Below are 27,896 nucleotides of genomic sequence, written 5' to 3' on the forward strand. Positions count from 1 at the left end.
GTCATTTGTCACAGCTGTTATTTGAACATCTTAAATATATTACTTTGAAAATATGATACAGTAAAACACACTGTTGCTGACAGGTAGCAGATTGCTGCTGGGAGCAGAGTTGCGACTTAATCTTCTCCTGCTGGTGGCCAGGTTGAATTTGATTCAACCTGGCAACCGGGAGGATTAAAACACATGAGCATGCAACCTCAAACTGGGGCCGCATGCAAAATCTCATTAAACAGAAAACACCTGAAATTCAATACAAAAAGGAGGATAAGAGGATAAGGGGGGGGGGGCTGCAACTAAGCATTATGTTGAAGTGTTGGCAAAGGTTTCAGCACAGACGAAGAAGCAAAAAGCCACAGCAACACTGGAGAATGTCATTTCTTTAACTCTCTTAAAAGCACTTTGTTTCACAGAATAGTCCTTAATATTTACAGAGAGAGGGGGTTTTTCCTGGAGGAAGGGATCACATGATGACAGTCTCAGGCTGAAGAGAATAGGAAATGAGAGTCCGGTGCTTCAGGGCGGGACTCTGGGTTCTGGTCTTGGGGCTAGGGGGGCGAGTCAGGGGGCTCGGGGGACAGTACATTGGGCCTGATGGGGTATTGATGACGGCAGTAGGGGTGCGGCCGGCCCACCTGGAAGGGGGGCGCTGGTTGGCCGGCCGCGCGGGACGAGAGAAGCTCTTCCTAAGATCGGCCGGGGACACCTGGGCTGGGTTTACCTGAGCGGAGACATAACGGAACACATGTCAGCTTGAGTTTCATTGGTTGATTTTGTCAAATTGAAGCTGAACATATAAAGAAGCAGAAAAAAATGCCTACCTGTTGTGGATCCTGTCTGTGAGCTGCGTGTCCTGCTCTGGGACTGGAGCTGTACTCGTGTTGGATCTCCAGCATGTCCAGCAGCTCAATAAGTCCTTCATCCCTCACTCGGCCACAACCTGGCAACTCCCCACCCCTCTGGATCTTCTGAGCTCCAGAGGAGACCCTGTAGTCCATTTTGGGCTCCACATGTTGAGGCTTCCTTGCAGCATCTCTGTCTGCGCTGCTGTTAGCCCTGGGTCTCATCTTTGGGCTCCCCGACACCTGTGATCTCCTCTGGGACTGCTGGGGACCCCGCTGGGACCCTTTAGACCCGCTGTAGGCTCCTCTGTGATCCTTGTGGTTCTGTCTACCAGAGTCCTGCACTAACCCCCATTCTTGGCCGGGCTCTACCTCTGCTGTCAGCACGTCGGAATCCGCTTGGCACCTCTGGGTAGGCACGCGCACGGGCGCCCTGCCGGCGACTGCCGTGGCTCCCAGAGCTCTGCGCTGACAGCCGGGGGTGGGGCACTTTGGCTCCGGAGCCTGCCCCTGTGGGGTCACCACCCCCGATTCGGTGAGCATTTTGCCCTCGTTTTCCTGAAGCATGGCTCCGAACTTCCTGAGAACGGAGGGGCTGCCGCACTTCCTATCTCCCAGGACGCCGGGCCCGAAGGACTTCCTGTCCAGAGCGGGAGATTCAGGCTTTGCGATCGGGAGCTGTGAGCGTGGTTGTACAGCGGGAGCGTCCCTTTGTCCAAGAGGGGGCTTGGTACCTGTGTTTTCTTTGTTGGGGGAGTTCTTCATGTGAGACACTTGGTTCTTCCTGTTTTCAGTCTCCTCAAAACTGCCCAACAACTGCTCTTGACCGAGCCTGAGCCAGAGCAAAACAAACAGAAATAAGATGAACAGGTGTTTCCCTCGCATCACATCATTCTACGAAAAGGTTCATGAATGTGGCGCCAGCGCTCTTACCTTTCATTTCCAGAACTTTTTCTCATCTCCGATCCCGGGCTCACCTTGATTGTGTCGCTGAAGCGCTGAAAGACATGGGAAAATATAGATTCTAAAAACATCCATATCAACTACATCAAGATCACTAGCCATGTTCCGTTTGCCGAAACCTCAGCTGACCCTTGATCATCACTCGATATAGCGCTGCTATAACTACGCTGATCTACTGTACTTTAACGCCGGCTGTACACTTGGCTTTCCATGTGCAACAGGAAACAGTTTAACGTCTTGGCTTTCTTCCTGACTGCTTCGTCAGGAGTCGAGAAAGAGTTGGTGAGGGCATGTGAAACTAACTCCTATCTGGTAACCCGTCTGTGTAAGCAGACTGGAAGGAACCAGCTAACTGTAATCCACACGGATCCTGACCGGACCCCCGGCTCTGACTCATATCACGTCCACGAATCTGGTTTCCTCGGATGTGCAGATACCAACAGAATGAGGCATAAGGTGGGGAAATGATTGCCTTTACTTACCACGTGGCGAGCTCCGTTGCTCTTCCGGGTCATCTGCTTCCCCTGCTGCCCCAAATAATCCTGCAACAAGTCTCCGATCTCCGAGTCGGCGTGGCAGTACCCGTAGCCATTTTGATGACTCATGGGGTAGCTGTACCCGCCGGGACTATAGTTACAGCCGTTACTGTGGTGATGCGGCACGGTTATAGCTCCGGAGCGATTCTTGCTGTGATGGCCGGGTGCATAAAGACCGTCGCCATGGTGCCCGAGGCCGCACTCCAACTCGCTGCCATTTTTCTGGTTGTCAGCGGGGATGTCGTTTGCTCCTCTGCGGGCCTGGACGCCATTGTACAACTGAAAAAATGAAAACAGAATAAAATATAAACAACTTCCTACTTGCACATATCGTACTCAACCACATGCAGAACACAACAACAGAAAGTGTGTTTACACAACAAACAAGTCTTATAATTATCACAAAATCGCCTAACCTATATTTATGATCGGCACATGTTATTCCACTTTGCGCAACCATCTGTTTCCCATCGCAACCATTAACACTCCTTCGGTATCCGCTTTCAGACTGTGTGTGTGTGTGTGTGTGTGAGAGAGAGTGTGTGTTTGTGTGTGTGTGTTCAGCATGTCTGTCGGCACATCACAGTTTAATTAGCTTGTTAACATTTGTCTGTATCATTGCTCCAACAAGGCCGTGAGGTTGAGTCAGTCCGTGCACTGCCAACAGTTTATTATGGTAACACACACACACACACACACACACATTACACCAATTAACACACACTCTAGGGACTACGGAAGCACTTCATAACCTGGAAACAAAACCATTAGCATGTTCACACCCTGAAAACCGTGTCATGTTTGAGTCTGTTGCAACCACGATCAGACCAAAATCTTAAGAGATTCTACGCAGCTGAATTTCTTCATCTTTTCTTGTAAATACCTGAATAACTCCATTCTACGGTTAAAGACGGAGAACAGAATTAACCATGAACACGAGCCACTAGCTTTAATAATCTATATTTCTATATCAATATGTGTAGTATTGTACAGTAGAGATTAATAAGACACTGGGTTGCTCCTCAAATCCCCAATTAGAAGTCAAATTTCCATTCACTGACCCCAACTTTCCACTAATCCCCATTACGTTCAATCTGTTTTCAGGGCACACGGCAGCTTGAAATCTTATAATTGGAGATTAACTTTGCCCGTCCTCTCTCTCTATATTGGATTTGAAACCGTCCAACATTTTTATACGAAATCTTACCTCTTCAATTTTCTTCTGGATGTCCTGCAGCTGGTCCTCCCACTCTTGCATCTCTGAGTCAAAGTTGTCCATCAGCTCCGGCCTCTCCTGCCCCCATCCCCGGCCGCCGTGCTCCAGCCCACGCTCCAGATCAATGGCTGCCATGACGCAGGCCGTTCAATACCCAGAGGCCTCTTTAAATGGCAATTTCCCCTTTCTCCTGTTTCACTTTCCTGTCAGAGGTCAGCGTAGGGTTGGAAGAATCGATGGCCTGGAAACACTATAAAAACAAAATATGTGTGGAAAAAAAGAGGGTTGGCTTAGTTTTAAAGTATCCTGAAATTGTCTCTGTTTCTGTGCCATTTAGCCCCAAATCTGATTTAGAAAACTCATCGTTTCTTTAGACGAGTGAGCTTTTTTCAACGTCTTCAAACAAGGCAGGATAAAAGACACTACTGCATCAGTGGCAATGACACCTAACTGAGTATTTTTTCTTCTCTCCGTTGCTTAAATGACATATTGTTGGATACTTTCTGCCCTCACAAAGGTCAGATATTTACGACCCTCTCCTTTCGCATTCTTCAAACTTCACAGGCATGTTAGCCCACCTATGCAGCACGTGTGGACAAGAGTGTCGCATGACAGCTCCTGGTCACTTTGACCTCCAGCCTGCCTCTGTACGCCTCAAACTCTCAACTTAAACTTTCAAATGAAGGGTTCAACATTAAAATGTCCTCTGTGCTGTGTCATATCTCCGATGCATTCAAGGTTGACCCTCAGATGGATCCCCAAACACTGTAAATGTAGCCGGGTCAACATTCATTAATGGCATGGTGATATTGTGTCCCACTGGGAGCACTAATGGCTTAACTATTCTCACAGCTGCTGGCCTTGCCTTTGTTGTTGTTGTAGTTGCATAATTAAATATGAGGAGTATCGAAAGTGCCCGAATGTACCATCCACCTCCCTCCCACTTGTGATGCAAGAGTGGAGATATTAATAATCTTGTAACTATGCATAGTAAACTGGCTGCATGGCACTGTGTGCATGGGAGAGGGACAAGAGTGAACGTATGTCAGGGGCAAAAAACAGAACTAAAACATAAAAAAACTATCTAAAACTCAAAATAAATTAATTAATATGATTTAAGATTAAATAGAGAACATTTTTATAAAATAAAAAAATATTTAAAAAAAAATCACCATAAGGCTAAACAACCCAAAACGTGTTAAAAATAAAATAAATGAATGAGTTTTAAAATAAAATTGAGAAACTAAAAATAATAATAATAAAAAAAAGATATCCCCACAAGGCTAAACATGACTACCCCAAAACTTGCTAAAATTAAATATAAAAATATATGATTAAAAATAAAATTGAGAAAAATAAAATAGAAAATAATAATAAAATAAAAACAAATAATAAAAAAACCCACCAAAGGCTAAACAAGACAACCCAAAACTTGCTCGAAATAAAATAAATTATTTGAAATAAAACTGAGAAAATTGCGGAAAAAAAAATCAACCCAAGGAGTAATATGACAACAGTGAACTAGGGCAACTTCAGGTTTTGCCACTCATGCAGTCTAAATTTTAATAATATTTGTAGCCTATATACAGATTAATTCAAAATTAGATCGTCCCATATGGCACTAAACCGTAAGACATTTAAATATTTATAAATTTCCACCTCAATAATAAACAGCTGTCCTTACCTTTCTCAACATAAAAGTGTTCACTGCTCCAGTATAAATCCTCAGCCTGCTCTAGTTCCTGTGCACTCTGTCCTCTGCAACACCTTCACTCCCCTCGGCGCCTAATTGTCAAGTCCACTCATGTGGTGCTTCCCCCTCGCTTTGCCTCCTCTGTTACGTAAACCCCCGTGGACTGGATTTAAAGGGCCCCAGTTCTTCTAGTCACGCCTCAATGTCGGGGTTAAACCCGGAGTGTTGAGCTAAAGGGTAAACAACTTCTGTTCCAGCCGGGGTACCCGGCCTTTATACCGCTCCCCACTGTTTACGTGGGCGCGCCATTGGAGCCGGGATCAAATATCATAATGTCAAATTTATTCCACCATTTGAAGTCTCGATGGGACAACTGTCGTCACCAGCATCCTGGCTATAATTACTGGGGCTCATGGAGAGAGGGAAAGTGTTTACATAGCTATTTCAGCTGCTGCGATCTCTCGGCCAATGGGCTTCTCTGTTGCTACTCTGCTTTAGGAGGCTTGGGCAGATTTTGTCTTGTGACCGTGCCCCACTGCAAATCATTTTTTCCAAGGGATGCCAGATGGGTGTGTGTGTGACAGGGTGAGTAATAATGTGTCACGGTCAATAATATCTTTATTGAAGGTAGTCACGAAAAGGAAACTGCAAGGTGGATTGCCTGGCATGTTTGGCAACGTTTTTTTTGGGGACTTTTGAAGTCATTAAACTTCACGTGGTCTCTTCATTTTTAATGTTTCACAATATTTTCTGGCATATTTATGCTTCAAAAGAGCAATATGTGTGAAATCTCGTTCAATGTCCTGGAGTAACCCGAACCTGTGACTGTGTTCTTGACTCATCCTGCTGCAGTGACGACTGAAGACAGTTGCTTCTGACACACCATCAATTTCTAATGCCTGCCTCTAATCAGGGGTCCCGCTGGGAATTTTAGGGGCCACCCTCGGACAAGATCTGACATTTGGCACTCAACGTGATCGCCAGAATTCCTTCCAGTTTAAAGCCCCGGGATCATCACCATTATTCCTCCACCTGTTGTGTTTCCTAATGAATGATAAATACTTCAGGAGTTAAGGAGAGGGGATAAAAACAAACTTTATCCTGACTTTACCTTGAGGCAACAGCAGCAGGATGGAAGGTTAAATCAGGACGTAAAGGGGCGTAAAAGGGTAATTCAGGTTTCCTCCCTTACAGCCTTGTGACCTTAAAGGGCCAGTGTGTAACATTTAAGGGGATCTACTGGCAGAAATGGAATATAATAATAATGAGTATGTTTTCTTTAGTGTATTATCACCTGAAAATAACAATCGTTGGGTTTTCTTTACCTTAAAATGAGCCGTTTATATCTACATATGGAGCGGGACTTCTTCACAGAGCCGGCCACCATGTTTCTATAGTAGCCAAGAATGGACAAACAAACACTGGCTCTTGATAGGGCCATTTACATTTTCACGTTGGCCACTGTTCTCCTACCTACTCGCTTGGTTTCAGTTGTTTGCAATCTGCAACCTTGCCGCTAGATGCCGCCAAATCCTACACACTGCCCCTTTAACGCTCAATATAAGCAATGCTAAACCATATATGCCCTTCATTTCTGGAACATATTCTATCTACATTGTCTGTTTATTAATGTGTAACCACATAATGTCAACTCAAAGGTCTACTTATTGGCTTTTCAGGGCCTTATCCCAGCCTTATCTCATGGTCTTCATCAGCAATAAGAGATGGCTCATGTCCAATTTCCTGCTGGCTTAAAGAATTGGTTTGACATTTTGTTTGGATTGTAATTTTGACAAGTTTGTATGCATTTATTTCTTGTTAAACAAACATCTGTTTTATAGATATGTCCAATAATTATTTTGAACCTGAGTGTTTGCAACACCTTAATAAATTAAGGTTGATCGCCGTCATGCCCCTTCAGTCTTCCCCATAGTTCTAACCCCGTCAAAGAGGATGAATGACCCAACACAATGGCCCGATATTGTTTGTCCGGACATCTATAACACTACATGTTTGATTGAATCACCAGTTATTCTTAGGCTTAGTGTTGTCTCTAAATAATCAACCTGTTAAGAGCCAACTGTTTGAACTTTAGGCTGAGATTTAGTTGGAGACGACAGTCTGGTGCTGCTCTAATGTATGACTGTACTGCAGCATCCTCCCACTGAAGCTTGCGAAGTTAACTTATCCATCAGTAGCAACTGTCACAACAATATTTAGTGATTTACCACACTGACAGTGAATATTCACATATCTTATGTGCCTCAAATGTCAGTGTGAAAGCCTCGGTTAAGCCGCTACACAACAGCTTTTCTGCATTTTCCCATGTCTCTCCATATGTGACAGCGCCTTTCTTTCTTTCTTTCTGAATGGGGCACGGCCTTGGCGATTATGCGATGTCGATCTGGTCTATATGAACTACAGTGTTATCAATATGTGATAATCATAGTTACACATTGTAACTCACCTTCTTGGGGGACAGATGTGGACAGTGATGTGTTATGGATAATGTAGACTCCAGTGTTGAATCTAGCCACACTCTCTTGAATGTGACTGCAGCCTTGGCGAGTGCTGAGCTTTTCTTGTGCTTTTGGTTACCTTGGCAACAAATGATGCGGGGAGGAAAGAAAAACAACAGAGCAAAAAACAAAACAAGGGATGATGTGAATTAAAGGGAGGCGTACATCACAGAACAAAGAAAAGAGTAAAAAGAAAGACTAGTTTAAAGATGGTGGCGTAGGAGAGGGATGAGAATAACACGAGTATGAGGATGAGCAAAATGATGGGCTGGAACATCTGGGCGGAGGAAGAGTGGCGTGACAAACCAGGAGGTTGGATTTAGTGAGAAAAGGGAAGAAAGAGAATCAGCATTCAACTCTTTTGAGATATTTTACATACAACTCAATCATTTTTAATTCTCGTCTCACCGACAGCGGCTCCTCCGCATCCCTGTCCTCGATCCTCGGCACTTCCAGTCGGTCTATGAAGGTCTGCAGTTCTTTACGGAAGGCCTTCATCTGGGCGCTAATGCGATACAGCAGCTCATGTTCCCTGATCCGGCCACCATCTTCCTCTCCACCCTCCTCTCCTCCCCTCCCGTACATCAGGTCGCCATTTGAAACGTAGACCCTCGCCTCTGAGATGATAGTGGCTGTGTCAGCGATGAGCCGGTCGATGGTCCGAACAAGCCTTTCCGCCTCCAAACGGATGTCAGTCATGTGCTGCCTGTCGCGCAGGCTGCACCGGCCAACGGGCAGGAAGCGAGCCAATGCGGAGGAGGCGGCGCCCTCGGGCCCAGTGGGGGTGTAGAGGCCCCGCGTGGGCGTCAGGCAGCGGCTGCTTCCGTTGTTGTTTCTGACCTCATCTGAGTCACTCTCCCCACCTACAGGGCCCTCGCGTTTGCGGTGCGGTGGGAGGAGGCGCGAGGAGTTGGAGTCCTCGTCGCTCTCACGGCGGCCGCTCGTCGCACCGCCGGCGTCGCTTTCTGCGTCGCTGTCCCGTGGGCTGGGCCGCAGGGAGAGGTGGGAGGCCAGGTCATAGCGCTGCATGTTGGAGAGGAGCACACGGTTCTCGTACTGCAGCTGCATCACCTGAATAAAGACAAAGAGATGTTACAGTAATCCGATTTTCTAATCCGATTTTTTACTAACGCACATAGCAACTTGGCTCTATGGCTGGCGAAGTCACTTTGACGTGGAATCTATTAGTTCTTCTAACGAGTGCCCTGAAACAACGTCCAGAGGGTAAAAGCTTATATAGAGGTTAGGCTAGATTTGGGTGGTATTATGGTATTACGGTATTACGGTATATCAGGGTATTTCGAAATCCTGACAGTATGATTTTCAATATCGTCATAAATACCGCTTTCTAGGATGCTGTAATGATGTGATGTATTGTAGTGCACAGCGAACAACACTAGAGGTGTGTCTATACAGTCTATGGGTGGAGCTGAGCTCTGAAAGATGGCTACTACGTGTGGTAGCCATCTGTCATATTAGTAAAGTCAATATTCTACGTTTTGCCAGCTCATAAGTCAAAAAGGAAATGAATGGCAATATTATCAAAAAAACTTGTAATACCTTGCCACTTAGGTCATTAATCTGTAGCCTTGCTGCCTTTAACTCCTCCTGAAGGGCTTCTGCCTTTGCTGCATCAATCCCTCCTCCTCCATGCCTGCCGCCTCCCTCGTGGGTGCCGGCTTTGAACCGCATCTTGTTCAGCTCGGTGGTCACTTTCTTGTTTTGATCTTCGACATCGGCTAGGTTCCTCCTCAGCAGCTCCGCCTCGTCCTCCACCAGCTGCAGCTGCTGTCGGAGCTCCGTCAGGTCATCGCCGAGGCCTCGCCCCGAGCCGCCCATCCCAGAGCCTCCGGCGCCCTCTCCTTCGCCACGGAGGTCGTCGAGCTCGGCCCTCAGGCCACGGTTCTCTACCTGTGGGGTGGAGGGAGAAAAGCTCAACACTCGCATCCCACTGAGGTGTTAGTCCTTTAATAGACCCATGTAGCTCTTACCTCCAACTCTACAATTTTCCTTCCCAGGATGTTGGCCTCCTCCTCCACCAGGCGGAGCCGAAGCTTCAGCTCTGACTCGCGGGTGGTGGGTGGACCTCCGGCCTCTCCTTTAGGATGGGTGCTGTCCAGTTCGCCATAGAAGGAGCGGTACTTCTGCAGCTCTTGCTCCAAACGGTCCTTCTCCTTGTCAATACTTGCCGTCTTCTTTCTCATGAGCACTGCTTCCTCTTTGATGAAAGCTAGCTGGCACTTTAGGTCCTCATTGTCCTCCTGGGGCATGGGGACAACACAGACGGTAATAAATACTAAAATGCATTCAAGTGGAAACGGTTAAAACCTAACCCTGAAGTTCACAAAGTTGGTCTCCGCAATAAGACATAAAGACGGAAGGATTTAAGATTAAAGAGAAGATTATGTAGCACGGTCTTTCTAATTTCTAAGCCAAAACGTTATCTATCATTGGACCAAGTCTAAAGTAATTCCTGGAGCTCTGCAAACTCTCAGCTTTCATTTAAATATACTTTTATTTTAAATGATTGGAGCACTCGCTTTGGCCCGTTGTGGCCCCGAGGTGGAAAGCCAAATGTTTGACTTGAGGACATTACGTGAGCATGTGAGCTAAATGTGCAGGATCTATGTATTTTAAAGAGGACCTATTAAGCTTTTGTACTTTTTCCCTTCCTTTAGTGTGTTATATTGTTTTTTGTACATGTAAAAGGTCTGCAAAGTTACAAGTCCACGCTGAAGGGAGTTACTCCCCACAAAAACACTGCTCGGCACGGCAGTTCAGCTGCCTGAAACGCCTTTCTTGAAGTCCCGCCTTTTCTTCTGTAACGTGGTGATGTCACTAAGTAACACCTTTGCACAATACCTACCTAGCGGCTAGTTCGGCACTCCCTCAAACAAAGCTTGTTAGAGCGGAGCTGGAGCAGAGTCCGAAGAGTTTGGTTCGGTTGACCAATCACAACAGAGTGGGCCAGCTGACCAATTAGGAGGCGGGGCAGGAGCTCAAACAGAATGTTTCAGACAGAGGGTGAAAAGAGGTGCAGCAGCACAGCCGGTATAAGAAAAATAAAGCGCTTTTTGAACATTAATGCACGTAAACATGTTCTAGTAGAACCCCCAAATACAAGTATGCACCTAAAAATGAGCATAATAGGCCCTCTTTAATAAACCTTATTGAGGACTTGAGGACAAATATTCACCAAGGTGGCCAAGGGAAATAGATAGATTATTCAAACAGCAGATGTTCCAGAAAGACACTTCCAGATGATTATCTCCTTTACTTTGGGCAATGTGATTGTTCATGCGAGAAAAAAAAGAGGAAAGCATTGTGGGAAAATTATTTATTTATTCATTTGTAAAAAAACTCTCACCTCTGTAGGAGTCTGTGCTGATTTCTTGTCTGTCTTCTGGATGTCCTTGCTTCCTCTTCTCTTTTGAGACTGTTGGAGGACAGTATACTGAAAAATGTGCATATGTACAGTATATTCGTCCCATTTACACTCTGATTTGTGTAACTATTCCTCCACTTGTAATATGAAATACAGAGTTTTTACATCTTAGATGAATGTGCACTATAGCCTACATAAACAAAAAGGCCCCCAGGCTATATGATAAAAGCTTTAGCCAATCATCAAATTGAATTATTTGAGTGTTTACTTACCTCTTTGGTTTTGTCTAGTTCATTCTGCAGAGCTTGTTTGGTCACTTCCACCTCTATGAGCTTCTGTCTCAGTTTTTCATTCTCCTCCTCCGTCTTTGTGCGCTTCTCCTCCACCTTTTCCAGCTCGTGGTGCAGCCTCACAGACACATCCTTCGCCACCTGCATTGTGTAGTTCGTGTGAGGATATAACTTAAGAATGTTTTCACTCCAATCCAAGTTTTACTATCTCTTCACCTGTGGCAGTAACTACATTGAGAGCTTGCATATACATTCATGAGAATACACATCCTTCTTTGGGACTGCTCCCAGACAAGTTGAGCACCTTCCCCTCCCCTCTGCACCTTCAGGTCCTGCTCCAGACTCCTGAGCAGCTCCTCATCGATCTCTCCCGTCTGGGCGTAGCGCAGCCTCTTCCTCTCGGCCTTCCTCAGACGGTACTGCAGGATCCGGCAGTTTTTATTGGCCCTCTCCAGCTCACGCCTCATCTCCTGCAGCTGACACGTGTCTTCTTCATAGAATGTGTCCCGCATCTCGTCCATCTCGGTCCTCATCTCCTCTATTTCACACTGGTGGTTGGGTGCATAATAGTAAAGATTATGTGTCACAGTTAAGATTAAGACCAGCTAATCGCTGCTGTTTGATTTTTAGAGAATCTGACTTTTTGACTCCGCTGAGTCAGTAATGGATGTTTGGGACTTGAGCCAGCTTCAGAGAGAAAAAACCCCAGAAAATTATCTGAATTCAAATTGATTTCATGAGACAAAGACTGGATGTGAGTTAGCTTTAATTTCCACTCACTCACATCACTTCATCTCTTCTATATGCCAACATGGCACATACAAACATGCAAATCCCAGCTGTTGACTCCCTTGGTTGTCCCTCATTAACACAATATATCATTGATCCTATAGCAGATCTATACCAATGTGATCAATAACCAATCAGTCATCTGTGGCCAGTGTATATTCTTTATGTTCTGTGAAGACATGGAGACATGTTCAACAGACACATTAAGTGATATTTACTAATCTATGGCACTGAAAAACACAATATCTAGTCCAGATAATGTGGCTCCAGTGTTTTAATATTTGCGCTATATGCACTATCTGTTTATATCATGTTTATTTTTGTTTATAGCTTATTTTGTATATTGGTAGAATTCTTTTTTTTAAAATATTTTTTATATTGGTAGAATTCTTTTTTTTTTAATTCTTATTTTATTCTAACGTTTTTATCTATTCTTTTGTTATTATACTGTTTAACTTGCACCAACAAATCCAAAGCAAATTCCTAGTGTATACCTGTTAGACCTGGCAATAAACACGATTCTGATTCTGATTATGGGCCCACAGGCCTCAAATACTAACATGAATATCTTCCTAATATGACAACATTTTGCAGTGGATTCTGGTGAGGTGGCACATTGTATTTTTATTATAATAAAAATACTAGCAGATCTATACCAATGTGATCAATAACCAATCAGTCATCTGTGACCAGTGTATATTATTTATGTTCTGTGACAGACAAATTCAGTGATGTTTACTAATCTATGGCACTGAAAAACACAATATTTAGTCCAGATAATGTGGCTCCAGTGTTTTATGGGCCCACAGGCTTCAAATACTAACATGGATATCATCCTAATATGACTATTTTGCAGCGGATTCTGGTGAGGTGGCACATCTGGTGAGGTGGCACATTGCAGATCTATACCAATGTGATCAATAACCAATCAGTCATCTGTGGCCAGTGTATATATTCTTTATGTTCTTTGAAGAGGATGTTCAACAGACAAATTAAGTGATGTTTACTAATGTATGGCACTGAAAAACACAATATTTAGTCCAGATAATGTGAACTCCAGTGTTTTATGGGCCCACAGGCTTCAAATACTAACATGGATATCATCCTAATATGAACAATTTTGCAGTGGATTCTGGTGAGGTGGCACATTGTATTTTTATTATAATAAAAATACTAGCAGATCTATATAAAAATAAATTGAATTGAATTGAATACCAATGTGATCAATAACCAATTAGTCAGCTGTGGCCAGTGTATATTCTTTATTTTCTGTGAAGAGGATGTTCAACGGACAAATTAAGTGATGTTTACTAATCTATGGCACTGAAAAACACAATATTTAGTCCAGATAATGTGGCTCCAGTGTTGTATGGGCCCACAGGCTTCAAATTCTAACATGAATATCATCCTAATATGAAAAAATGACTATTTTGCATAAATCATCCTTAGCTGATAACAGAGCACCAGCCTACATAAAAAAAAAACTGTAAATCAAACCTTAAGATCTTCATTTTCGTCCAGCAGTCTCTCCATCTCGTCCTCAAAGGCCTGGTCCTGCTGCTGTGTCACGGACCCCGCCTCTGTCGCGGCTGCAGCCGGCTGCAGCTCTCCTTGAGCGGCCTCCTCCTCCTCCTCCTCTGCTGCTCCCATGTTCTCCGTCCTGGTTTGCATCCTTCTCAGCCTCTTGTGCAGATGGAAATGGATGAGTTCAGCCTGTAAGCATCCTCCTCTCCACAAACCCAAACCGAGGCCCACACCGCAGCCGCTCCTCTCCCCACGGCCTCCTCCCTCCTCTTCACCGGGTTGCTTCTCGTTCTCTGCCGCGGAGGATGCTCCTCTGCCGGGCAACAGCCGCTGCTGTGAGTCGCCTGCTTGAAGGCAGGGCAGGCGTAAAGCAGAGCGACGAGGAGATGCTGATGAATCTGTCGGATCTTCACCGACAGCATCCGCCCTGTTTGGTCTGACTACATCAGCTTCAGCACCATCCGGGTGAACAGCTGCTGCTCCTCTTCCTCCTCCTCTTCCTCCACCCCTCTCTCTTCCGTCTGCAGACCTCAAACTCTCCCTGGTTCTGCTCCTTCCTGCTGCAGGTGGAAGAGGAGAGATGGAACTGTCTGGGTGTCTCGGAGCTTCCTCCTGGGCTGTAGCCGGTGAGGAAACCCGGTGCTGCTGCCTCCTCCTCCTCCTCTTCCTCCCTGATGCCTCCCTATTGTCTGCTGCTGCTGCTGCTGCTGCTGCTGATGATGATGATGATGGAGGAGGAGCAGCAGCGCCTCTGGTGGCAGGCTTCATTTTCTGCTCTACTGACATAAACTCCACAACATATAGGCTGTAATTTCTAGTTGTTTAAATAGCTGTGCAGAAACTTATTTAAATGCAAACCATAGCCCACTTTTCTTAACTATACTTTAACATTCATACAACTATAGTTTCAACTTAGAGGAAGATGCCTCCCAGTATCAATCAATCAATCAATCAAAATGTATTTGTATAGCCCTTTACAATAACCAAAAGGTACCCAAAGTGCTTCACATGAACATCAAGAAATAACAGGAATAAAAACATAACACATCATGTATGAACGCCACTAGATGTCACTTTTCTGCAACCAGCTTCACACCCTCATCATCATCCTGACCCACAACTTTAAACAAGGCCTACTTGTTTTTGTCCTGAACTGTCCTGCTGGAATCGACAGCCACTAATCCACAAATTTATTTATGCATTTAAAAGTCTAAATTAAGAATGCATTTTCAACAGAGAGCTCCACAATAAAAAGGGGTGATTTCTTACCGCAGAGCTTTAAGGAGGAGAGTCGCTGACTGACACACAGGAGGGCACCACCAGGCACTGCAGGGGCACTGGCCATATGACGTGGGATGTACGTCATCACAAAACAGGAAGCGAACCCCCCCCATCCCTTTCTTTTTATTCTCTCAATTCAATTCACTTTTTTTTTTTCAATTAAATTTGCTTTATTGGCATGACTGTCAGGTGAACAATATTGCCAAAGCGTCAATTCAATAATAAATACAAATAATACAAAAACTCAATTCATTAAGCAAATGACAATATATATATATTTAAAAAGAACATGCATGTAAATGGAAGAAAACAATAAAGAAGTAATTTATGTTTGTTGTGTCAATAAGACAAACAAACAAATAAAAAACAATTAATAACAATATATTGCAATATCAAAGGATAAATGTAAAAAAAAAAATAATAAAAAAAAAAGAAAACCATGAAGGAGAGGAGTAAATAAAAGGCAGAGTGAGTTACATCTATTATGTGTTGTTGTGGTTGTCTCTGGCTCTGCCATGCACTGACATATCCTGCAGCTCTTTCTCACACATTCAAATGAGTTATATTGGTATGCATGGCCATAATTACGTATAGCTACAGTATTGCTAGAGAATGTTGCACAATATTTAAAATGTAAATCTACAAATTTAGAATAAATGTGCAAAATATGATATCCCTTCACAGGATGTCCTGAAACATACACTTTCACTGCAGGAATAGCTTCACTTCAAAGAATTATAAATAATTTAGACAGAGTTAAAGGCAGCTCTGAAAGTGGCTTTCTAATGTCTGAGTAAATAACTCTGATAACATCTCAGATTGGGCTTGAGACTTTTTATATATATATGTGTATGTGTATGTATATGTATATACATATTTTTATTAACAAAAAGCCTGTGTTACTGTATGAACTTGGGACGTAGAGTTTGAAAGATGTGGGCATTTAACAGGGAGGAGGGTCTAACCAAAGAGACTATTGACTTGCATTATGGGAATTGTAGGAATCAGTTTTTTTAAGAATAGGGACTATAGGTTGGTACATCTCGTGACTTCTTTTTTAAATCCGCCTCTTGTAAATTCCCCATCTTAATGAAACAACAATGCTAAATTGGTAAAATGCCCCTTTGAGCACAATTTTATTTTGCAACATGCACCAGGTGGGCACAAGATAAACTGAAATAATATAGGCCTTAAATATGACTTTCAACCGTAATGCTGGTGTTATCATTTTAATTTATATTGTGCAATTTATATTAGGGGTGCACCGATACCGATACTGGATCGGATATCGGGCCGATACTGACTCAAATAGCTGGATCGGGTACCGGTGACAATGGGGCCGATGTAGTCAATTCAATTCAATGTTTATATTCTATATACATCATAGACTGTCATTTTAATTCCTTTTTAAGTTTTGACCAATTTGTTGCTGCATTAAAAAGGTTTACACTTTAATTATAATTAATGTAAATAATTCCTGAAGATTTTTTACCAAGCTTCTGGTGTACGATTTATTATTGTAATAATAAAAATTCAGTAAATATATATCTATATATTTATTTGTAACATTTAGTTTTACAATGTTAGAAAAGCAATGTTTAAGTCAAGCCTGATGCTTTCTTACACATAAAAGAATAATCCCAGTCACTTCCACACAGTGAGGCACACAGCTTATTAATTAAACACTGGTATCGGATCGGTACTCGGTATCGTCCGATACCCAAAGCCCAGGTATCGCTATCGGGACAGAAAAAGTTGGATCCCTACCCCTACCCTTACATCCCTAGTTTATATAGTGGTGCATGCTGTATCACCAAACAATTTTACAAGTCATTAATCTACCACGCACATTGCTTGACCATACTGAGTTTAACCCATAAAAGATTTCCGGCATGTACATACAATATATCTCACCCACTCTTGCCAGGAATCACTCGCTGTGCATTCCAATACCCATACTACCATACTATTTAGTATGCCAGAAAAAGATTTAGTATGTCCCAATACATATTATGTCAAATGCAGTATGCCAAAAATGCCAGGATTTCCTACTACATCCGGTCGCATTTTGCAGTATCCAAGCCAGCATGCTTTTCTGGCTATTCTGAACCACAATCCTCTACTTAGCAGATCTATGAGCAAGAGGGTCAAAGTTCAAGGTGCAATGTTATGAAGAAGTAGGATGTCCCAATTGTATGCATACTGCATGCAATAGTGCGTACTTTGTAAGGGCAGCTGCAGTACGTACTAAAAGTAAAAAGAAAAAGTATGCAAATTGCACTCATAATGTGTCCCCCTCATGTCATCTGTTTCCAATGTACTGCAACTATATTCAGGCCCTATAGAGGGCACACTCCACACACTAAACCCAGTCAGTCAGTCCACAAGCTCTGGAGGCAATCTGTCCCACATAGACGGAGAGCCAGTAAAAAGCTGACTGTTTCCACTCGGTTAGGCTAGAATGAGCTCCTTAGTCATATAATTGCTAATGAGATGATGAGTGAGTGACGGGTCAGGTTTGCAGAGGTTTAACCCCTGCAAACCTGACCCTTCACCCTCTAACAGACCGGCCCTCTCAGAATACTGCGAGGGGTCAGTCGACTGTCTGGCAGCTAATGATATGATCGGCCTATTGGCTACACGTTGTCAAAGTAACGTGTTTGGGAATTTGATTTACACTTAAAATAGAGTTCTTAAGAGAGTCGCATATGGATGTATTAACTTGCATCGAAGTGTATTCGAAGTAGACCACAAATCTGTGTCCCTTCCAGCTCCATAGTATGTGGGAATACATAGTATGTGTATGTATGCACGTTCCTGTAGCAGCAGGAGTGCAGGTTATAGTGACCTGCGCTAAATGCCTTTGATGGAAAAGCCTTGGCCCTTCTGCAATCCTCTTAGTCCCTGGCTTAGATCCCTCTGTGTCCCCGTGGAGGACAAATACTCCTCTCATCCAGTCTACCATTCACACCTACCTACACCCTTATACCTGCTTTCCCTCCACCGCCACCTCCACCTCCACCCTGATGCCATGGGTTCAAACGAGGCAGGTGGTGGTGCACCAGGATAAGATGGAAGGCTGCGAAAGTAGTGCATGTGGTAGTTTGGATTGGAAGGAGGATATGGAAAAAGTGGCTAAGAGTACGTGAAGTATCAGGAATAACAGAATGGGGTGTGATCTGAGGCATTTGGACAACAGGAAAAAAAAGATAGTGGATGAATAATTGAATAGAGGCCATTAGTGGATCCACAGTGTGGTGAAAGAGCAACGGGATACAGGGTGTTTGTCACAAGCTGACGGAGAAAATGGATGCAGAGTGTGTGGAAAAATATGTGGATGAGAGGAAGAGGTAGAGTCCTGAAACTAACCAGGATGTTAGAGTCACAGCACAGATATCACTTGGTTGTTTCTTATAAAAAAAACTAATATTTTAGGGGCGAAACGTGCATCTTTGTGCCCTTTATCATGTACACGTATTGTAGTCATTTGCACGATAAATCAACACTATATCAAAGTTAACTATACGGTTTGAGAGTTACAGTAGCAACCTCGTGGCAGATTAGCGAAGGCTTCTCTTCCAGTGACCTGCTTTCCTGGGTAACTCATGGAGTGACGTGGAAATAAGCTCTTTTGGAGCTAAAGCCAATTTACCCCCAAAGATTAGGGCAGATCTGTCTGGACAGGCCAAAGACACAGCCTACCTCTGCCTCTCACACACACCTAAGGAGACCTTTGGAAGAGAGATGAAGGAAGTAGAGGAATGAGGAGAGAGAGAGAGATGAAATGGGAAGATGGGGGATGGGTGATCTTATTTGTCAAGTATAACATAAAGTAAAGTAGCTGAGCCACAAAGACACACAAACATAAACTGTGGGGTGCTGACATTGTCTTTATTTCAGTTTATATGTGCAGCCAGAAGCTGTGTTGCATTCCTTCTTAATAAGACAATGAAATAACCGTTTGTTTTCTTAAAAAAAGAAGAGCTCTTTTCAGGTTTCTATTCGGTCCTACATGGCAGTGAGACGATATTGAGCTGAATTTCAAATCTCTTATTCTTGCACCTCGGCTACATCGCACAGCAAAAAGAAATAAATCATGAGGACCCACAAAAAAATATTATAACAAACATACCCACAAATTTGCATAAATACTAAAAAAGAAACTACACTTCCTTCCCTCCCACCCAAAGTGTTTTTAAACCAGGTTTTTAATTCACGATGAACACAGAGACAAAAAGCATGTCGCTCTGTAAATGCAGCACAGTTATATCAGTTTGAGACAGCAGAGAAAAAGTCCATGACATGTTGGGATTGGTAGATGAATGCAAACTAGTTAAATACAGTAGATGGCAGTTGTGAGAATGTTTCCGTTCACTAACATTTTTTCAAATCTAAGTATTCGTAAACAGAAATTTCCCCCCCCAAAACCAAGAAAAAACCGTTGGTATAAACATATGCATGGTCTTTTGTTGGTAATAGTTAAATTCATTAAAACTCTTTTAGAGCACTAGAAAATAAATTAGCATATTAAAGACTATTTAAGCTGTCAGTTAAAACAATACTGGAATCCAGAGTACAAAAGTTGGAGGTGAATTTTGGTTGATAAGTTAGTGGATGCTGAGCAGTTTGTAGGTCCTTTTTAATATTTTGGTCCTATTATGGTCCAAAACACAGCATCTTGCTTGTTATGGAGACAACCAACACCCCTCTCTTCCTCTCAAACCCCCTTACACACACAAACACACACACCTCTACCCTTCCGCCGTTCAAAGTTGGTCACAAATCACATCCTTCTACTTTATTTGCAGGGATGATGAAGCCAGTCTGGTTTCTGTTTATCCCTTCTCTACCTCTCCCTCCTTCTCTGGCCCCTTAAAAACAACTGTCCTCTTTCTTTTAAGCCCCTCTTCCTCCTTTACTCCCTCTTCGCTCTTCCTTTCTTTAGCCTCTTCCCGTTATCCTCCGCCTCCTCCGCTTTGCTGTGGCCGTTAGTTACCATGGAGGAGGTGCCGTTCGCGACGGGCTTGCCTCCCTTCTGCGCGGAGGAAGGTTTGCGTCGGTAAGCGTGGTAGTAGAAGTTGGCGAAGAGGATGATGAAGGTCACGGCGTAGCCGATCAAAGCCCACTGCATCCAGGCGGGGAACGGGCAGCCGGTGTAGAGGGAGTGGCCGGCGTGGCCGATGGTCACGTGGAACTGGATCTGTTGAACGCACAAAAATGAATACACATTCATGTTGACATAATTAAAATAATTAAGCAAAAAAAACACAGTAAAAAACGCAATAAACTTGCAGAATGCACAAGATGAAACAAAACATTTCTATCATCATGGATTAATTTAAGACATTCCTTATAATATACTGTATATAACATAACGTTTTATATAGACAGACATCAGTAACAAACTAACTTTAATATAATATATATACATATATATAATATAATTTAATTATTTTCTGCTTCTAAATAAAATATTACACGTGTACTGCACGATTTTGAAAAAATATCTAATTGTGACTATTTTGACTGATATTGCAATTGCGATACGATTTGCAATATTAGAGGGAATGATAATTTTTTGATCATTATTCTCATTTTCATTGAAAAACGTATTAAAATGATTATGGTGTGTTTTTAGCGGGGATCTGTACCAAACAAAGATGTTTTCTTAAGTCTGTAGAATATGATGTGTAGGCCATGACATCTCTGCAGCACCACAATATTTTATTTAAAAGTGGTATTTTGACACACATTTTGCCTTTAACAAATATTGCGCCTCCTGTGATTTCCAAATTGTAGTAGTCCATATTGCGATTTCGATAAAATTTCTATTAATGTGCAGCTCACAACAATGTGTATTTTGCTTAAAGCCAAATAAAACAACAGAATTTAACACTATAATATAAGTATATCTCAATGACCTCACAGCAATGTTACGACTAAACAAGAATAACGGTAAAATTTCTGCAAATAAAATGGTGATATTTCACCCAAAACACCCACAGAACACACACAACAAAAGCATTTCCATAAAGTAAATACCCACCATCTGAATAATGGTGAGGTATTTCTTCCACCAGAGGTACTTCTGCATCTGAGGTCCCAGGGCTGCCAGGCCGTAGTAACCGTACATGAGGACGTGGATGGAAGAGTTGATGCCTGCACCGAAAAACGCTGTGGAAAGATGAAATGGTTAAAATCTGTATCAGTCGTGTTACTTATAAATGGCTAGCGTGCAACTGAATACCAGTGTTTCATAAGTGGCACAAAGACAACATCGATCTGACAACTTCAACAGCTGGCCGTCATGAAGATCGAGACCCTTTTACTCACATTGTCCACCGGGGACCCACTTGATGCCGATCCACCAGAGGATGAACATGGTGCAGTGGTGGTAGACGTGGAGGAAGCTGACCTGGGTGAACTTCTTCCTCAGGATGAAAAAGACCGTGTCCAGGAATTCCACTCCTTTGGAGATGTAGTACCACCAGAGAGCAGATGCTATCTGAACACATCAAACAGGGTGGGAGGGAGTTATTGCAGCTCGCTGCGGTCGATCTTAGACACTTCTAACACCACTGAACCCGATAGCATCCATCATTGACAGATAACAGCTTTAGACTGCGAATACAACTTGCCGACGCTGGTGTAGTACTCATTACAATCACTTAAGGTCCTAGTTAATCACCCCTTTTAAAGAAGCTCTATACAATATTCAGAGCATTAATATAGAAGCAAATAACTATTTGCTATGTAACGTCTACCTGAGCAGAGAACGAAGTCCCTCTCCCTCTGTGTGTGTTGTAATACGAGATTCTCTGTGCTTTGCTGACATAGCTGGGCTGGCCGCGCTTGGTTTTAGTGCACGTTAGTGCATGTGAGTGTGCCCAAACGGCAGTTACAGCTGATAACACCGTCCCGACCGACGGCGCCGTCGCGGAAGCGTAGCGCCCACCCTCCAGTTCCCTCCCAGGTTAACACTGTTAGCTCTGTCAGCAGTGTTGCCTTTGTTTTCACTGTAAGCACCATTAAGCTACGAGCTGCCGTCTTCGCTGTCGCCATGTTGAGAGCCATGCGGAGGCAATAGAAGAATATGCTACCAATCTCGCATTTAACACCTTTAAAGCCACTCCGTGATTCCACTCATGTAGGACAGTTGAGTGAAGTACTACTAATATTTAATTACTACTGCAGAGAGCAGTTTTCATTATATATATTTGTGAACAAGGTATAAAAAAAGAACTAAACACTAAATAAATCAAACCTGAATTAAAACAAAAACATACGGTAAAATAAAATCATACTGTGGGATGGCTAGCATGAAGTAAGGATCATAGTATACAGTCATAACATAAAATACTTGGTCACTCCGATATCATATATTAAGAGTAATTGTATGATGCACAGTGTATTTCCCCCATTTGAGTGTCACAAATCACGCCGGATGTGTTCTCCTATTTAACTCTTCATTCCTCACAGCCTAATACACACATGCACATAGTACACATGGTTGCTCTCTAAGCCGCGGCGGTGTGGCATCATGCCATCATGTAAGAGCCAGGCATGGAGGGTGGAGACGGGGGCGGAGCGTTACGGTGGTGAGACCAATTACTCCTGTCTATCTGATTGAAAGGCCACACCCTGTTGGTCCCGAAATCACTAGAGGTATAAACTTTTATCTCTCTCTGTTTCTTTCCACCTTTAACCCACCGACAAATCTAAATGAACTTACTACTACTTTTGTTATTATCAAAAGTTAAAACACTGATTTGTTTTAAGATAAAGTTTGGTGCTTGTGTGCAGAGGTGTGTGGATGTGCGTAGATGTGTCAGGTGATGTGTGTGTTGGAGGGAGCTTACCCTGACTTCATTGACATCGTTGGAGTAGCTGACAGGCTGACAGAGGTAGCTGTAGCCGGCTGCTCTAGAGGCTATTAGGAGCTGATGGGAAGAAAGAAACCACAAACTCAGAAAACGGCTGAGACGAAACTGGTTGATATGGAACAAGCAATGAACACAAGCAATCCCTGTTGACAAGTTATTTTTCTAAAAAAGAGGGTGCAAACACTAAAAGATGTTTTTACCAACAAGTTTTGAGTTTTCTATAAAACCAGGAGGTTGTTAGACACAATTAGAAAGAATAATAGAGATAGTATGTTTAGAGAATGCCCATACATTAGACTTGCTATTCAACAATTTAAACGGCAAATTTAAGTGGTTTAACTGTGAGTAAGTGTCTTGTCTCTTTACGTTAAGTAGTAGGTTTGTCACAGTGGGCAGAATCACCGGTGGCATACGGTTGCCTACTGCTGCTGACACTGGTGTAATTGTCTCTACACCATCCTTATTGTCTTTTCTTGCCTTTTCGTGCATTCTGAGTTAGCAACGAGCAAAATGAAACATAGCTGGAGTTAGGACAGCTTCCCTATTTAAGCAAGTGTTTCTATAGTGTGTTCATTTTTTAGACCTACAGATTCTATAAACATAGTACTCAAATGTTTTATGTCTGGTAAATGTCTTTGCATTTAATATCAAAAATTTGAGGGTAAAGCCGAGATTGACTGTCACAGTTTTTCTTGGATATAACCTGAGGGAAAGCCATTTGGTAACACTTGTATAGGGAGAATTTATCAGGATCTTATTACGTAGTTGCCACGTTATCCCCTTTAACTACACGTCATGTGTACTACTTTAGTAATCCGCGTGTCCTTTACCTCTTTGGCGATGTAGAAGTTGAGCACCACCATGCTGAAGTTGTAGACTATGAGGGTCTTCCTGAGCGTATAGGGCTGGCGGTCCTGCATGTATCTAGGCCCCGCCCACAGGAAGAGCAGGTACAGGCAGCTGATGGCCAGAGTGGGGACGGGAGATGACATCATCGGCCAGCTCTCCACCCTCTTGTCTGGAAGGAGAAAGGGTTCATATATATAAGTGTATCAGGTAATCCTTGTGCTAGATAATGACATTATTGCATTCTGATGAACAGTTAAAGGGAAAAGTTCAAGTACAATGTAGTAGTGCTTTTACAACATGTTGCCCTTCTGTTTCTGTTGACATCATTCTTATTGGTAATGCTAACAATTTACTTAACAGCCTCATTGTAAAAATACAGGGACAGTGCACGCACAAGATGTCACAAAATGTGAACTGTTTTTTTTAGCAAGTCCCCAGTTTCACCATATTATCTAAACTATGTATTTCGGGTGAAGACAAATTGCTAAAATTAATGCACAAACATAACTGTGGCTACTTCCCGGTTCAACATTGCTATGTAGTTATGCTATCACATAGAACATACTGTCTCAAGCATGCTGACTTTTTTGACACTTCCAGAAAAAGATAACTTTTCTGTGCACTCCGCTATCTGCACAAGTAAGTAAGCCGGTGACTAAAAAAAATCGTATCCTAACCCATAAGACTTTACCTTAAAAATTTGTACTACAATGATAAACATTTTTCAATAATCATACATCTTAAGTTGCACACTTGCCCTTGCGTGATGTAGAAAACAAGTGATTGTAAAGATCTTACCTGCTATAGTAAGGCCCCATTTGTAAAATTCTACAGTGTCATTCACAAAATGCGTTACAACCTCCATGGCTCTGCCTTTGGTCCCCGATTATACTGTGGCAGGGAGAGAAACAGAAACAGAGAGAGAGAAGCAGGAGAGACGACGTCAGTGAGAGACACCCAAAGTAAATTACAGGCCATGCGTATCCCATCAGTGTAACAAGTAGCATGAGGAGATACTTAACCATTTGAGTATGTGTCACTCTCTAGGACTTTTCTTACTGAAACACATCTTGGCCATCATTATCTTGCAAATATCCAAATATATTAAACTGAAACCAAAGATAACACTTTTTAGCATCCTGTCAAACTGACTTCTCAGAGTGTTGAGTTCCTACCAGATGATATGTTGAGTACATCCACAAGTGAGAGCCTTCCAGATAGAGATTTTGTATTACGCTGTGTCATATTATATGGAATTATTCAGCTTATTATAAATGAATGGACACCGTTTTTCCCATTACACTTTTTTCAGCTTTGAAGCAAACATCCTAAAAGACCACATTAGAGCCCCGAATCTCTTCAGTACGGTAACATTAACCTCCACAAGATGCTAATGCACTTTCCATTGATTCCTATGATTGCTGGGCCAGTCACAACAGTTTGAGATAATTGTAGGAAATAGGATGGAGGATGCTGGGTAATTTGTTTTTCCTCTGTTTCTGACACTTTTCTTTCTCATTCAGTTAGATAGGTAGGTGCAGTTGGTAGATAGTAGGGGTGTAAGAAAATATTGAAAAAATTGAATATCGCGATATTATATTTTGTGATACTGTATCGATTCTCAAAAACACTGTATTGATTTTTAATTAATAGTTTACATGCAACGATTAAATCAGTCAATACTTTATTTCACTGGCAAAAAGATGCACCCTCTCTGCGTATGTGCCCTCTCAAAGTAGTGCTATGACGTTGGATCCCACCGTCCTGACTGCATAAAAAAGTCAACTTTTTTTACTCCGATTTTATGCATATGATGGTGTGCTCTTTATACTATGACAGTTTTACTAAAATTAGATTTAAAAAATCGCAATTTATCGTTTACACTATTGCATTATAATGCGATGTATTGAATCGTAACGCCTGTATCACGATATACGTATCGTATCGCCAGAGTCTTGCCAATACACAGCCCTAGTATAGATAGATAGATACATAGATATGCATAATAATTCCTCTATTAAACTCCTTTAACTTACTAACAGGACAAATATGGTATAAAAAAAATCAAACTAAAAGTTAGTAATAATGATACATAGTATATTGAGAGGGAAATGTGCACCCAAATGACTGTAATTAAGCAGTATTACATTAGAAACCGAGAGCTGAGAGCAGGTGTCTCCATATTAATCTATAATTAATCCGATGATCAGGTGCCCTTTCAATAATTAATTGCTCTGTATACTGTGACTACCAGTGTGTGTTCGCTGACAGGAAAGTGCTGAGTATTTAGAGCAATATTGCACATGGGTGTGAGCAGCACCCAGATAATCTGCAGAATGGACTATTTTTTGCCGTATAACAACACACCGAGGCCAGGGTTTATTAGTTTAGCTGCAGTGGGCCGCGGAGGGACATCAGATAGAGAGGGGTTAACCGGGTTTGTACGCACACAAAAAGACAGGGGCGCATGTGTCAGCAGGTTTCGCTCACCCCGCTCAAGAGGCTTAAATTCAATTGATCAACGAGCTTAGATGTAGGCCTAAGTACAAATGCCCAACGACCCACAAGCCTATTTGATGGTTATCTGCCTATACATGTGCTATGAAAACACTAAAAAAGTGCCTTGTTCATGAAGAGAATATAGAATAAAGTTGCACTATTACTGTACATTTTGCAATAATAATATATCTCACAGAAAGCCTAATTTGTTTTAAAAGGTCTCTCACAGCAAATAAAATAATTTAGGGTGAGTTGCCGTAAAGTGTGACACTGCCTAATGTGGGACACCTATAAGCTCCAGTGGATGTAGGTCTTCCTCAAACACATTAAAGTCAATACAAATATTGATATGTTACGTCTTTATAATATGCCTAAATGCTTCAAAACAATTATGCTCATTATTCTTTATTTATTTATTATAATTTCTAGTCTTATTGTTTGTTTGATGTTGTTTGATTCTTCATGTAACACATAAGTCTAGGTTAATACTGAACATGGGATTGCACATTTAGCCTTGAGTGTTTAATACATTAATTACGGTGATTTTTAACAGACTTTTCAGTGTCCCACATTTCAGACATGACTGTCCCACATTAGTAAATCAAGATTTGTCTGAGATAACTTGGCATTAAAGGTCTGATATGTCTTACCATTTATTGTTATATATGTGATATCTGCATTTATTTTATTTGTTTTGTTTGATTAGGACACATCCTGGGGAATTCATGTTTTGGCTTTATATTACAATATATCCCAGAAATCTGAAATGCAAAGAAATGTGTCCTACATTAGCAAATCAAGATTTGTCTGAGATAACTTGGCATTAAAGGTCTGATATGTCTTACCATTTATTGTGATATATGTGATATCTGCATTTTTTTTTTTTTGTTTGATTAGGACACATCCTGGGGAATTCATGTTTTGGCTTCATATCACAATATATCCCAGAAAAAGCAAAACATGTCCCACATTAGGCTAATTCACCCACCTTATCTATAGGTTAATTAAATAATTAAAATGGGCGTTTTACCAAGGCTTAACAGGTGGGTGAAAGGTGCTGAGAGCAAATGAAGGATAACATTATCTAGCAAACTATATAAATGTTTTGATTGATTGAGTGTCGACCCAAATATAGAAATATATAATTGATTTTGATGTGGAAAAAAAAGGGCTGGGCTCTTTTCCAGCTTCTTATAATTAAGCCCCAAAATGAGCCTTTTTTTAAATGTAAATGCAGGTGCAGGAAAAGCATTTATGCATGCACCAAAAAAACAAACAGACACACAATGTTAAAAAACGTTTACTTACGTCCTCGATATTTAACAGCGTGTAATGACATCCGGTGCAATGTGATGCTCCTCTCCTCTTCGCTCCTCTTCTTCTTCTTCTGCTAATCTACGTCGCTCCGGTTACAGTTCGACATTAAACAAGCAATTTTTGGCAAGAAACTACACACAAGGCAAGTGAAAAGAAGCTGTGACTAAAGATAGGCCAATTATGCATTCAGTCCGTGCCGGCCGCTCAGCCGCATCATCTTCTTCTCCTCAGATCTCCCAGACACCGAGCAGCCAGGTGACACTGCGCATGCGTCAACTCACTCTCTTGTCTCTTAGTGATGGGAAGTAAGGCT

The 27,896-nt window shown here is 42.3% G+C and overlaps 2 protein-coding genes across 3 annotated transcripts; both read right to left on the minus strand.

Annotated features, from left to right (window-relative positions):
• Positions 1-3,664: 3,664 nt before the first annotated feature.
• Positions 3,665-14,748, minus strand: LOC141756119 (microtubule cross-linking factor 3-like). Of its 2 annotated transcripts, none has more exons than XM_074615628.1 (9): positions 13,728-14,748; positions 11,765-11,989; positions 11,424-11,582; positions 11,134-11,202; positions 9,758-10,027; positions 9,327-9,677; positions 8,175-8,837; positions 7,715-7,845; positions 3,665-3,804 (listed from the first exon to the last, which is right to left on the minus strand). In XM_074615628.1, the coding sequence occupies exons 1-8, from the start codon at positions 14,538-14,540 to the stop codon at positions 7,777-7,779; spliced, it is 2,619 nt and encodes an 872-aa protein (XP_074471729.1). In that variant the 5' UTR covers positions 14,541-14,748; the 3' UTR covers positions 3,665-3,804; positions 7,715-7,776. The 2 variants fall into 2 exon arrangements, with proteins under 2 accessions (XP_074471729.1, XP_074471728.1); XM_074615627.1 differs by having other exon boundaries at positions 3,786-3,804; positions 7,715-8,043; positions 13,728-14,728.
• Positions 14,749-18,908: 4,160 nt separating this feature from the next.
• LOC141756286 (very long chain fatty acid elongase 4-like) lies at positions 18,909-27,860 on the minus strand. Its single transcript, XM_074615891.1, has 7 exons — positions 27,575-27,860; positions 24,566-24,658; positions 23,749-23,936; positions 22,895-22,975; positions 21,369-21,540; positions 21,082-21,209; positions 18,909-20,235 (listed from the first exon to the last, which is right to left on the minus strand). The coding sequence occupies exons 2-7, from the start codon at positions 24,630-24,632 to the stop codon at positions 19,951-19,953; spliced, it is 921 nt and encodes a 306-aa protein (XP_074471992.1). The 5' UTR covers positions 24,633-24,658; positions 27,575-27,860; the 3' UTR covers positions 18,909-19,950.
• Between the last annotated feature and the right edge of the window lie 36 nt (positions 27,861-27,896).

This window comes from Sebastes fasciatus, chromosome 18, assembly GCF_043250625.1.
Source record: "Sebastes fasciatus isolate fSebFas1 chromosome 18, fSebFas1.pri, whole genome shotgun sequence".
Classification (NCBI taxonomy): domain Eukaryota; kingdom Metazoa; phylum Chordata; class Actinopteri; order Perciformes; family Sebastidae; genus Sebastes; species Sebastes fasciatus.